The sequence below is a fragment of the Fukomys damarensis genome, unplaced genomic scaffold (genome assembly GCF_012274545.1).
Source record: "Fukomys damarensis isolate Sample0158 unplaced genomic scaffold, DMR_v1.0_HiC HiC_scaffold_2, whole genome shotgun sequence".
Lineage (NCBI taxonomy): Eukaryota > Metazoa > Chordata > Mammalia > Rodentia > Bathyergidae > Fukomys > Fukomys damarensis.
This window is the reverse complement of record NW_022900914.1, coordinates 45,958,215-45,972,424: the sequence shown is the minus strand read 5'-3', so window position 1 is coordinate 45,972,424 and position 14,210 is coordinate 45,958,215. Positions and strand designations below refer to the sequence as shown.

The 14,210-nt window shown below is 39.3% G+C and overlaps 1 protein-coding gene and 1 long non-coding RNA gene across 8 annotated transcripts in view; both read left to right on the top strand.

Moving 5' to 3' along the window:
• CUNH2orf42 (chromosome unknown C2orf42 homolog) overlaps positions 1-13,201 on the top strand; it is a 45,327-nt gene extending 32,126 nt beyond the window's left edge. For all 7 annotated transcript variants that reach the window (XM_010609659.1, XM_010609662.1, XM_010609663.1 and 4 more), the window contains 3 exons: positions 1,079-1,179; positions 3,933-4,095; positions 11,293-13,201. In XM_010609659.1, coding sequence (XP_010607961.1) covers positions 1,079-1,179; positions 3,933-4,095; positions 11,293-11,501 — 473 coding nt within the window. In that variant the 3' untranslated portion in view covers positions 11,502-13,201. The remainder of the gene's footprint in view (positions 1-1,078; positions 1,180-3,932; positions 4,096-11,292) is intronic.
• Positions 13,202-13,962: 761 nt separating this feature from the next.
• The window catches only part of LOC104852139, a 9,001-nt gene continuing 8,753 nt past the window's right edge, over positions 13,963-14,210 (top strand). Inside the window, exon 1 of the long non-coding RNA XR_777419.2 lies at positions 13,963-14,149. This is a non-coding gene — a long non-coding RNA (uncharacterized LOC104852139). The remainder of the gene's footprint in view (positions 14,150-14,210) is intronic.

Genomic DNA, 14,210 nt, shown 5'->3' with positions numbered 1-14,210 from the left:
TTGTTTTTTTTTTTTTTTTGGTTTTTTGAGACAGGGTCTCACTATGTAGTTGAGACTGACCTGGAATTCACTATGTAGCCCAGGCTGGTCTCAAACTCACAGTGATCCTCCTGCCTCAGCCTCCCGTTTGCTGGACTTACAGGCGTGCAACACCATGCCCGGCAGATTCTCAATTTTTGATGGAGGATTCTATCCTCAGAGTAATTATTAGGCTTCGAATAATTTACTTTGAACCCAGGATCTGCCACTGAACCACACTCCCTACCCTCAACACTTCGTTATATTATTCTAGTATTTATTTTTTGATTTTATGTAACATCTTCTAGAGAGCTAAAGATCTCAAGATACTTGTTAGATGTGCAAAAAGGAAATCAGGAAGGAAAAAGATGGAAAGAAACAATTGTTCAGTGGCAATATTTCAAACTGTTATTTAATGTAACGGTGACTTTTTTTTTTCTACTGAGAGCAGTGACTGCTTGAGGTTTAACTCTTTTTCAATTTGAGAGCAAGCTGTGAATCACTATATTTGGGGCTATAAAAATCTTTTTGTTCACAGCTTATCCAACTTTTGAAGCAGTATTGAGTCTTTCTTCCATTTTAAACTCCAGTTTAATTTTAACTCATTCCTTGCCGATTTTTACAGGCCCTTTGGTGGAAATGCTTGATAATCCTGCATGCAGACAATGGATTAGCCATCATGATAGAAAGCTTAAATTCCAAGTAATTATTTTAAGGACTGTTATTCGATTTATTGTACCTAAAGTTGTAAGACTGTTTTATAATAGAACCTTGTGCATATAGCTTTATCAAACACTGAAGCAAGTTCCTAAGGTAGCAAAAATAAGTAGCACTGCATTCTGCCTCAGAGAAGTCAAATAACAGTTCACATTATTAGGTTTGTCACATGTGTGTTGACCACTGTTATATATTTGCCCTTAGAATTTCTTTTTAAAAGGTTGAGATTCTATAAGAAATGAATAGCACTGCACAGAACTCGATAGATATTGAGTGACAAAAGTAATGAAAGAGAATGTGATTTTTTTTTTGGTAGTCTAATTTTGTCTTTTTTATATTGTAGCTTTTGTTCGAAAAGATGCCTTGCCACTGGGAACATTTTCCAAGTACACCTGGCATATCACTAATATCCTGCAAGTTAAACAAATCTTGGATACCCCAGAGGTAAGAATGTATTTCTACAATAGTGGGATGGTAGAGAGAAGCAAGTGTGGGGAGTTAAGTTTGTACCCATTCCCTAAGTTCAGATGCCAATGAGAGTACCTTTTTTTAATGCTAAGATATTATTAAGCTGGGGATTTAGCTCAGTGGTTCCGCCGCCTCCCTGGAAAGCTCAAGGACCTGAGTTTAATCCTCGGTACCAAAAAAAAAAAAAATGATATTATTAAGAGGCTGGGGATTTAGCTAATGGCACCTTGCCTGCCTTGCAAGTACAAGATCCTGAGTTTGATCCCCAGTACTGAAAAAACAAAGAAGATATTATTAAGAAAAAGTGTTTTATATTTTTGGTTCTGATTTTAGTGGGTATTTCCTCTTTCAAAAGTGTCTTAGAGTATGATTTTTCTCTGCCTTTGAAATCAGGAAGCCAGATTTTTCTTTTCTTTTCTTTTTTTTTTTTCCTTATAATTTACATAATGATTCGGGCCGGGATTTAGCTCAGTGGTTCTTGCAAGCACAAGAACCCGAATTTGAACTCAGGTACCAAAAAATAAATAGAGAGGGAGGGAGGGACAGAGAGAGAGAGAGAGAAAGAGAAAGAAAGAAAGCTATAGTGAGCTATAGTGAGCCCTAGATTTTACTGGCAGGCAGCTAGAAAGTCTATAAATAATTTTAGATGTCATACTGTTGGTGAAGTCAGTGACTCTAGTACAATTAAATCTTCTCCATGGGCGAGGGATTTAGATCAGGTTCTGCTGCCTGCCTCACAAGCTCAGGGTCCCAAGTTCGAACTGTGGTACAAAAAAACAAAAACAAAAACAAAAAAACAACTTCTCCATACTGTAATTTGATTCTCACTAGAGAAATGACCCTTATTTATTCTCCTTCACCAGGGACACATTAGACACTTTCAAACGTGTGTGTGTGTGTGTGTGTGTGTGTGTGTGTGTGTGTGTTACATCTCTTTATATATATATTTTTTTTAAGACAGGGTCTCACTGTGTACTTCAGACGGGCCTCAAACTCATGGTGATCCTTCTGCCTCTGCCTCCTGAGTGCTTGGTATTACAGGCATGTGCCACCACACCTGGCTTTCAGATATATTTTTCAAGTATATCCTGAAAAATTGAGAAAGATTTTCCCTTGTGTTTTTTTATTTTTATTTTTATTTTTATTTTTTGGTTCTGGGGATCAAACTCGGAACCTTGTGCTTGTGAGGGAGGTGGCAGAATCACTGAGCTAAATCCTTGGCCCAAGATTTTCCCTTCTTAAAGTAATGGAATATTGTAGAAACTTTAGAATAATGTAATTTTAAAAAAATTTTTTTATTTCTTGGTACTGGAGATCAAACTCAGGACCTTGCACTGGTGAGGTAGGTGGTGGCACCACTGAGGTAAATCCCCAGCCCAAGATTAATGTAATTTGATAATTAAGATTAGCTCAGGCCAGAGATTTAGCTCAGTGGCACTGTTTCTGCTTCACCAGCGCAAGATCCTGAGTTCGATCCCCGGTACCAAACATAGATTATATTAATGGCAAAGCATTGTTATGTTCAGAAAAGAATAAGTTGTTCAGCTGGGGATTTAGTTCAGTGGTTAGGCTGCCTTCCTCTCAAGCATAAGGACCTGAGTTCAATCTCTGGTACAAAAAAAAAAAGAATAAATTGTTCAGTGGCTACAGAACTTACATGTGAACCATAGAAAAAAACCTACAATCCCAGCATTCAGGAGCTGAGACAGGAGGATCTCAGTGAGTTTGAGGCCAGCTGGGACTACATAGTGAGATCAAGGCCAGCATGAATTACATATCAAGACCTTGTCTTTAAAAAACAAACAAAAATAGCCTATGTGAATGCTAATGACACGGGGGACTTTTTTTCTCTTTTTTTGGTAATACTGGGGATTGAACCCAGGACCTTCAAACAGAGCTATGTTCCTAGCCAATTGTTTATGTTTTATTTTAAGACACTAAGTTACTAATCTGCCCAGAGTGGACTTGAACTTGAGACCCTTCTGCCTCTGCCTTCCAGAGTGCTGGAATTACAGGCATGTGCCTTCACACCCAGCACTGCTGGGAAGCTTTACAGGTATAGGGTCTTGAGGCAGCTTCTCATCTAGAATGAGTGACATTCAGGGAAGCACTGAAGCAACTCAGGGCAAAAGCAGATGCGGGGAGATAGCTAGTGATCAAAGAGCTTCTTCTGTGGGACATTATTTACTTCATCACCTCTTCAGTCTCCCAGTGATGCAGAGGTATTAACTGCATTTTGCAGATAAGAAAGCAGGTTCTGAGAAACTTACTAACCTGTTCATAGTCATCCTGCTGTTTGGTGGCAAACACAGTGCTTTTTGGTTAAGTTCTGTATGGCAGCTCAGTCCCAAGGATGGTATGAACACACAGGACGTGAGGGGAACTGGAGGCGCTCTCGAAAGAGTATTTAGAAGAATGCTACCAGCTGAGCAGTCAGGGAAGGAATTTGACGACAGAGCAGGTCCACACTGGTTGCACAGCTACGAGCTGTGAGAATCTTACAAGTTCAGTTGGTACAGTTTGGGCTGGAGTTCAGATTAAGGAAAGCCATGAAAGGGAGAAATGACAGAGTAGTTGACAGGATTTGCTTGGAAGTACAAAAGAAAGTTTTCATTCAGTGCACTTAACAAGAAAGAAGGGAAAATAAAACACCTATTGGTATCCAAATATTTGTCTGCTTTGAAAGTTTTCCTTGTTTCACCTTCTTTTGTTGTTGTCTTGGTGTCCAGATGCCCTTGGAAATTACCCGTAGTTTTATCCAGAACCGAGATGGGACTTATGAGCTATTTAAATGCCCTAAAGTGGAAGTAGAGAGCATAGCAGAAACCTATGGCCGCATAGAAAAGCAACCAGTGCTGCGACCCTTGGAACTAAAAACTTTTCTCAAAGTTGGTAAGTAAATTTCAAAAGCCCATCTTACTTTGAGGGCCAGTTTTGCTCATTGCACTGTCTGAGGTTTTGGATCTTGACCTTAATCCAAGGAGACACATTCATTTTGTAAAAGCAATTGTGTCTTCAGAATAAAATTGCAGAAATAATACATGTTCTCTGTGGAGAAATCAGATTTCAAGATAAAGCACAAAAGACAAAAATTAAAACCACCTGTAATTGACCCACTATTAAGATTTATTTACCCTTTTACCTTTTCTGTGCAGCAGAAGAGTTCCCAAAACATAGGATCATATCTCTGTTGTTTTTTTTCTATTAATAATACATCAATACTGCTTTCCAAGTCTATCTTCAACACTATTTTATTTTATTTTATTTATTATTAATATTTTTTTGGTACCGGGGATCGAACTCAGATCCCTGTGCTTACAAGGCAGGTGGTGGAACCATTGAGCTAAATCCCCAGCCCTTCAACATTATTTTAAAAAACTTTTTTATTGTTATAAGCTGTCATAGCAGAAAGTGTACCATTTTAGCTGCTTTTAAGTGTGTAGTTCTCTAGGACATTGGCATTATTATATAACCATCTCCAACACTGACCTACGGAACATTTTCATCATCCTCAGCTGAAACCTTCTATCCATTAAGCAACAACTTCCCACACCTGCCTTGCCCCAGCTCCTGGCAACCACCGTTCTACTTCTACCTATGAATTTGGCTGCTCTTAGTAACTCATATAAATGGAATCATGTATTTGTCCTTTTACAATCTGGCTTACCTTACTTAGGTTCATCCATGCCAAAACATATGTCAAAATTTCTTCTCTTTTTTAAAGCTGAATAACATTCCCTTGTCTATACATGCCACTCTTCTGTTTATCCATTCATCTGTGGATGAACACTTAAGTGAATAACACAATTGTGAATAACTTGCTGTTTTGTTTTGTTTTATGTGGTGCTGGGTATCGATCTGGGGCCCTTGCACATGCTAAACACACACTTTACCACCAAGCTGTATCCACAGTGTACAATGTTTTATTTTTTATTTTTAACAGCTTTGGGCTGGGGATTTAGCTCAGTGGTTCCACCTCTTGCCTTGCAAGCACAAGGACCTGAGTTCGATCCTGGTACCAAAAAAAATTGAACAGCTTAATAAAATGAATTCATTTTGGAGCTCCACACTCTAACCTGTTATAAACTTTTTGCTTTTAGTTAAAACAATGCTATAATTAACTTCCTCTTAGATAAGCCTTTTATTATTTCTGCACTTATTTCAGTTATTCTTTGGGATAAATTCCTAAATGTGAAATTGGAAGGTCAGAGGTTATATAATTTTTAAGGCATTTTTTTGGTCAAACTGCTCCCTAGAAGCACTGTATCATTTATAAAATGATTGCTAGCTGTGCATAATAAAAGAGTTTCTCTTTTTTGAATCTTTGTTAATATAATAGGCAAAAAATGTTTTCTTTTTCTTTTTCTTTTTTTTTTTTTTTGGTTTTTTGGTTTTTTGAGACAGGGTCTCACTAGGTAGTTGAGACTGACCTGGAACTCACTATGTAGCCCAAGCTGGTCTCGAACTCATAGCAATCCTCCTGCCTCAGCCTCCCAGGTGCTGGTATTACAGGCGTGGGCCACCACGCCCAGTGATGTTTTCTTATTCTTCATTTGCATTTCTCTCATAATTAATGAGGGTAACTGGACTGGAGGAATAGCTCGGTGGTAGAATGCTTCTCCAGCATTTGCAAAGTCCTGGGTTCTGCTGGGAATGGAGGCACACACCAATAACCTCAGCAGTTTGGGGCTAGCTGGGGTTCCATAGTGCAATCAAGGCCAGCCTGAACTAAATAGGTAAGACCGTATCTCAAAAAAATAAGAATTTCTCAGCACTGGGGATTTAACCCAGGGCCTTTTAACTGAGTTACATCCATAGCCCTTTTTCATTTTTTGTTTTGAGACAAGGTCTTGTTAAGTTGCGAAGTTGCTCAGGCTGGGCTTTAACTTTTTTGGGGGTGTGGTTGGTACTGGGTATCGAACTCAGGACCTTGCGCGTATGAGGCAGATGGCGTTTATCACTAAGCTAAATCCCTGGCCCTGGGCTTTAACTTTCCATTCTCCTGCCTCAGTCTCACAGTGTGTTGGAATGTGATAAGTTTATAATGATGACTGTAACAACCAACACTTAAGGATTAACTATTTCTTGCAAGGTATTATTTTAAATGCTTTACCTGCATTAATTACTTATCAACCTAGTGAGAGGTAGATTCTGTGATCCCCATTTATAGAAGAAGAAACTGAGGTGAGGCTAAGTCCAGCCAACCACTAGCCACAGCTAGTAAATGCTGAGGCTGTTTCAATCCAGCAGTTCTGGACTCCAGAGCCTGCACTCCTAACCATTAAGGATTCACATCCCTTTCCACTGATTAGATTGTAAGCCCTTTAAGGGCAATGAACTGTGTTGTTCAGTACGGTACCTCAAGATGGTTTGGTGTCTGATTATAATGGGTAATAAGTAAAGACTTGTTGAGTGAACAACTGAATGCTAGCCATAGTTGGGGTTTTCCTTTTCTTTCTTTCTTTCTTTTTTTTTTTTTTCTGTTATCAGTCACTCATAGTTTTGGTTACTTTAGCTTTGTGACCGATGAAGCCAGCTTCCTCCTTTCTGTAACTGTACATTTATTATTCTAGAGAAATTGAGAATTTATAGTTATTTTGTCAGGTTCTTCTGAATGTATTCATAGGTATATTATATTTTTTGATGTAATTTTATATCTCTGGAATCAATCCTGCTTGGTCCTTTTTTCTTTCAGTATGTGCATTATTTTCAGTACTGGGGATTGAATCAGGGCCTGGCACATACTAAACAAGTGCTCTACAACTGAGTTACATCCCCAGCCCCCAATTTTTTTTTTTTTTTTTTTTTTTTTTTTTTTTGGTATGGGGATTGAGCTCAATGCCCTTGTGTTTGCAAGGCAGGTGGTGGAACCACTGAGCTAAATCCCCAGCCTCTTTTCTGTTATTATTGAACTGGTTATAGTTTATTTTCTGTGTCCCCAGTATTTTGTATTTAAAATTTCTAGTTAGTTGAGGCTTTTGATTTTTATATTCTTTTGTGTGTATGCGTGGTATTTTGATCTTTGTATCAATTTCTTGTTTTATTATTTTGATGTCAGAGATATCTTTTTAATTTTTATTTTTTAGGAATTTCAGGTGTGGTGGCTCACACTTGTAATCCTAGTGGTCAGGAGAATGAGGAATGAGGATCATCATGAATTGGAGTCCAGCTTGAACTACGTAGTGATTTCAAAGCCAGCTGGAAGTACATAGTGAGACCCTGTCTCAAAAATTTTATTTATTTATTTATTTTTGTTTGTTTTTTTGGTTTTAGGGTTGTTTTTTTTTTTTGGTACCGGGGATTGAACTCAGCACCTTGCACTTGTGAGGCAGGCGGCAGAACCACTGAGCTAAATTCCCGGCCCTCAAAAAAAATTTTTAAAGCCAAGAATTTAAAAATATTTTTACATTAATGACATATAATAGGAATTTGTGCTAGCAAAGGCATTATTATTTATCAGAACTAGACTTTTATATAGCATTTAAATCAATCACATTTTATTACTTAAATTCTCTTTATCTTTATTATATCTTTGTTTTGTTTTGTGAGACAGGGTTTTGCTGTGTTGTTCGGGATGGCCTTGAACTCACAGCAATCTTCCTGCCTCAGCCTCCTGAATGCTGGGATTACAGGAGTGCGCTAATACACCCAGTTTATGTCTCTGACCTGTCAAAGACTATAGGGTCAGTGATACACTTCCTACTATGTCTGTGTTTCTCTAAATATCTTCTTATATTAAAAGCCTTTTAAGTATTTTATGTGATATTGTTAGTACATCAAAGTTACTGACAGACTTTATTATTTATATACTGTATTATATATAGTTTTAATAGTTTATCTTAATATTTATTATAAGTGATATAATTGATCTTTTGTTTGCTTGCTTTGCTGTGGATTGTTTCCCATGCATTGTTGTATTCATATTTTTTAAAGGTGATCTATATTTTTTTCAAATTTTTATATTTATTAGTGTGTGTTTACAGTACACAATGATCACATTTATCATGGGGAGTTGGTGCGTGTACATGACATGTCTGAATTCTCCCTTCCCCTCCCTTGAAGGAGATATATATTCTTATTTTAATTCTACTAGTATTTAATTTTATGCTTTTCAAAAGCATTCTTTAAATGGAGTTTTTCACATTTAAAAATTATTTGATGTAAGTTATGAGTCGAGATTCATTTTCTTCCTCTTATGAGAACCACTCATTTGTATGTTTTTTTTGTTTGTTTTTTGAGAGACGGTCCCACTATGTAGTTGAGACTGACCTAGAACTCACTATGTAGCTCAGGCTGGTCTTGAGCTCACAGCGATCTTCCTGCCTCAGCCTCCCAAGTGCTGGGATTACAGGCATATGCTACCACGCCCAGCTTTCATTTGTATCTTTTTTACTAAATGGAAATGCCACCTTGTCTTATGCTAAATTCATATTCTATTTATGTCTATTTCTGATCTTTTTGTTTTGTTCCTACTAATGGTGTGAATATTTCTGATCTTACTGTTTCTGTTTTGTCTAGACCTGTGGATGCCAGTACCATATTCTTGATTATTGTGGATTTGAAATATGCTTTAGAACCATGCAGATTTTAATTCTGCTAATTCTTTTTGGTTTGAAACTTGATCTTTTCCTGCTAGTCTGTTTTAATCTCATCAGTTGTCTTCAAAGTCTGGGCTGTCTTTATGATTTTTGGCCCTATTTGCATAAAGGCAGGATTCTTTTGGGGTGCCAAACAATTCCCTAAAATTTTTTGAATAGTTGTAGTAGCTATTGCTTTCCCTTCTCTTGATTGTCCTAGCCATGTGTGTGTCTGTGTGGCTTTTTTTTTTTTTTTTGAGACAGGGTCTCAGTGTAGTTTAGCTAAGGACTTTCCAAGGTCTAAATCAATCAGTGCTTCTAAGCTCTTTAGACTTTTTTGTTTGTTTGCTTGTTTTGAGACAGGGTCTCACTATGTAGTTGAGACTGACCTGGAACTCACTATGTAGCCCAGGTTGGTTTTGAACTCACAGCGATCCTCCTGCCTCAGCCTCCTGAGTGCTGGGATTACAGGCATGCACCACCACGACTGGCCTGTGTGTTTTAACTTAATGTCTTTTTATTTATTTATTTATTTTCTGATACCAGGGATTGAACTCAGGTCCTTGTGTTTGCCAGGCAGGCGGCAGAACCACTGAGCTAAATCCCCGGCTCAACTTAATGTCTTTTTAAAAGCTTCTTGTTTTCCTTATTTAGTCAAAAACAGAGTAAAATTTGTCCACACAGGTTTTGGTAGCACTGCCTTGGGCCACCCTGGGTGATGGCTGCCTCCCTCTTGGATCTCCTGGTGGAGGGTTGCTGCAAAGTTCTGACTGTATATTTTTCTTCCATCACAGTGGCCTCTCCTCCTTTGCTAATGATAGGATCTATGAAAACACACACAAAACTCAGATTCCCACCGTGTGGTGTTCCAGTTTTCCTTTTCCCCCTACCCACACTACTTTACTTGTGCCTAGTGCACTGTCCAGAACATGTTCTGCCACCTTAGTCGGCTTTAACCCTGCTTCTGCAGTCAGCAAGAGTCCAGGTACCTGTGTGGGATCAATGTGCGTGACACTTTCTAAAAGGCAGCAAATCAGACTATGGATTTTCTAATTTGTGCAAGTTCTAGCCCCAGCAACATATAAGGGACAAGGTGTCTTCCTGCTTTCTTCCATGCAGCCTGCTTTTGTGAAGGAAAGCTGGGCCATGTGGTGGCAGCAGCCTGGGTACTGCCATCCATCTGCATGTTTTAAAAAATATTTAATGGGCCGGGGATTTAGCTCAGTGGCACTGCTCCTGCCTCGCAAGCACTAGGTCCTGAGTTCGATTCCTAGTACCAAAAAAAAGAAAAAAATGTTTACTGCCAGGTGCTGTCAGTGATCTTAGTGGATATCGTCCTGAGTTTCAGCATTTTCATTGATATTTAAATGAATAGTGGCCACTCCACAGAGGGTTTTCCGCTAGATATAATTTGAAGTAGAAGCTGTTTTTGACAAGAACCAGACTTATATTCTGTGGCTAGAAGAAACCAAACACACTGAAACACACCAGTCAACACAGGTTGTTAGTCTGGGTAGGGTGGAAGCTTTGTTTCTCATCATATAAATGATATCTTGATCACTGTAAGAAGGAAACAACCAAAAGAAGTAGATGGTAGGCAACTAGAGAAGGTGATGTGGGAATAAAATGGAGGGAGAATGGGTAGTGAAGTTAAAAAAAAATTGTACATACAGAAGTGATACTGAGAGAAGAAAGGGTACTGTATACATAATTAAGGGTTTTCTCCATCCTTTTCCCTCATATTTACATATCTTTAAATTTTTTTACTTTTTCTCCTGAAAGTCTTTAATCATTTATTTATTTATTTTTGTTTGTTTGTTTGTTTGTTTTGAGACAGGGTCTCAGTATGTAGTTGAGACTGACCTGGAACTCACTGTGTAACCCAGGCTGTTCTCAAATTTGCAGTGATCCTCCTGCCTCCTGAGTGCGGGGATTACAGGCGTGTGCCACCACACCGGGCTACTCTTCAATAATTTCCGATAGAAGTTATTTAATCTAAATTTTTAAATTTTATATCTCCCATCAAACTGTTACTCTAACATCAACATCAATAAGAAAGATCTCAAGTTATTAAATATTATATCTTTTTTGGACCTTCATACTGAGCCAGATTCCCCCAGCCTTTTTTGGAGGGGGGTTACACAGGATCAAACTCATGTCCTTGTGCTTGTGAGGCAGGCGGTGACACCACCGAGCTAAATCCCTAGCCCCCTTTCTTTTTTTTTGAGACAAGGTCCGAGTTACTCAGACTGGGCTTGAACTTATGGTCCTCCTGCCTCAGCTTCCTCGAGTGCTAGGATTACAAGTGTATATCATCACTCTGCGCTATATGTTAATTTCACAATGATCAGGAAATCTTATATTCCAGTTACACACTGAATATGTAAAACCTACTCAGCCTGACAAAGCCAAGGACACTCTGCTCCAGTTCACGATACTTCCCGCTATTAGAAATGCCCATGATCTCTGTGGAATGTACTAATGAATGTTCCCTTTCCCTCCCCTTCTTTAGGCAATACTTCCCCAGATCAAAAGGAGCCAACACCTTTCATCATTGAGTGGATCCCAGATATCCTTCCCCAATCCAAGATTGGTGAGCTGCGGATCAAATTTGAGTACGGTCACCACCGGAACGGGCATGTGGCGGACTACCAAGACCAGAGGCCCCCTCTGGACCAGCCACTGGAACTGGCCCCTCTGACCACTATCACTTTCCCTTGAGACAAGAGTATTTTACTGCTAAATTTGCACATCTCCAACCCTGACCACTTCTACTACTCTATTACTTAGTGAATCGTTCTTAGTTAAGATTCCATTTCTCAGAAGTCAAGTGGGTTTTGTTGAGGAAACATTCTTATAAGTAGCCTTTAAAGTGCTGCTGTATACAGTCTTCATTATAAATTGGGCAGAATTTCTGGCTAGAGTTTTAAAAGGAAGGGGCTGGGGATTTAACTCAGTGGTGCTGCCGCCTGCCTTGTAAGCACAAGGTCCTGAATTCAATCCCCAGTTTAAAAAAAAAAAAAAAAAGGAAGAAACAACCGGCGCACTTTGTCATAGACTCAATTTTAGAGTTTATTTCAGTGTCTTTCTAATTCTTTCAGAAGTTAGCAGCACTCAGCCTTACACTAACAGTGTTGGGAAGTTAATGCCCTGGTTAGGACGGAATGTAAGGGGCCATCCTTACTTTGGCCATGCTCGTTATTCTGTTCTCAAATAAAGCAGAGTCACTAGTTTTCAAAAGGTTGGTTCATGGTGGCCTGATTATAAACTTATAAACCTTTTGGGAGATTTACCTGAAAAAGAGGTTTGGGTGTCAAGGGAGTATTGGCATTTGAAGCTAATGACTGTAATTGTTTATTAGCTTTATTGTTGTTGTTATTATTTTGCTTATTAGCTTTATATTTATTTCCACCTTTATTTTTCAAAACGTTTACAGCCACTAGACCCTCATTCCTCTTTCTGGGTTCATTGGTCACAGATTGTCACAAAGGAAATCAATATTTCTACATGCCCACCATGGGCCAGGCACTTACATTATTCACTTCATCTTTTTTTCCCCATTAAATCTTAATTGTTTTGAGTTTAGACCTTTTTAGAGTTAAATAAATGGCCTCTATCTGAGATTATGTATCTTGCTGGAAACAGCGTTAAAATAATGTTTACTCCCCCCCCCAAAATTACTCTATAGTACATATTATTTCTCCTTGTGATATGTTGTTTTGACATAAATGTCTCATAGGTCACTGTCCTTGGTCGAAGCAAAAAGCCCCATATGAATTAGGCTTTTGGTTTTCAATTGCAAGTGATAGAAATAGCTCTACCCACAGAATGAATGGCTGTTCAAGAACACTGAAATAGTGCAGGGCAGCCACACTAGGGTGGAGCTAGGATATGGATGGGGCTCAGTCTTGTTGCCAGGGGCTGATTCATTTCTGTCTCTTGGGGCTTCACAGAACAGCTGAGGGGCCTGGAAGTGTGGCATCCACAATATGACTTGTTTTACAATAATACTAAAATTTAACATGTATAGGAATCACCTAGGGATCTAGTAGAAACTCATGTTCTGTTTCAGAAGTTCTAAGGTGGCCCCAAAGTTCTGAATATTTATCATCAGTTCCCAAGCCATGCACAAAATACTGGACTATAGAATGTACCCAGTACTAACGTTGATGCCTGACCTGATCCATACATAACTTCCCTTTCACCTTTCATTGACAAAAGGAGAGCAGCTTAAGGCCCCAGCAAGGAGCAAGGGCACTGGATATGTTTCAAGACAGATTTCTTTCTTTCCTTACCCCTTCTTTCATATATAACCCCCCACCAAAGAAAATGTATCGCTTTTTTTTGGGAGGGTGTACCGGGTATGAACTCGGGTCTTTGCTCTTGCGAGGCAGGTGGTATCACTTCTTTTTTTTAAAAATAGGATTTTGGGCTAGGGATTTAGCTCAGTGGTTCTGCCGCCTGCTTTGCAAGCACAAGGTAACCCCCTACAAAAAAAGTGAAAAAACAGGATTTTTGCTGCGTAGCCCTGCATAGCCCCCAACTGGTGATCCTCTTTCCTCAGCCTCCCTGTGCTATTACAAGCATTTCCACGACGCCTGGCTTGATGTTTCAAAGCCACTTTATCCAAGAAGTTGCTCTAGGATGAAGTCTCCAGTTTATTACTACCTTTTAACTACTTCCAGCTTATGGCTTCCTAAAGAGGAAAGTGGAGTCCGTTGCCCTGTATATTTCCTGCTTGTTTTCCCCCTAGCATCACTTCAGTGTCTTTCTCTATTCCTGCATTTTAAAGTTCAGATTTTAAAGCCTGGGTTTGAAACCCCAGTTCTGCCACCCTCCTAAGAGCGATTTTGAGGAAGTTACTTAACATGTAATGATACCAATAGTAAAGTCAGATACGATGTGACCTTGTCTAGTGTTTTGAATTTCTTAAGTTTAAGGCTCGGTTGCTTTTCGTCCCTTCGGAATTTTTGTATCTAATACTACTGTTGTACACACTTGTTTAATAAAAAAAACAAAAACCTGGGAGTAAAGATTGGGAATGCGGTATTTTCTTCCCATCTTTTCCTTTTCCCTCAATTTTTCTATAATGTACATTATAGTACTTCCATAAACTCGAAAAAATGAGCCTGAAATTAAGCTTCTACACTACACTGGAAGCAGAAGAGCAGCTGGGGGTTTGTCACGAGGCAGCCACCCGATCACCGCCGCGAGATGACGTCAGTCACGTTCTCCTGCAATTGCAACCACTTCCGGTCGCTTAGCTTCTTTTCTTCCACCAGGCGGCGCCGCAAGACGTTCAGTTGTCGACGTCTCCTGCGCAGCCGCACTGGCGCCCCGGACACGTCACCACCTTTGCGTCTTTTCTGGTGAGCGCGGGAATGCGAGAAGGAGGTGATTACGTCACCGGGGTTCCCCGCGTGGCTCGCG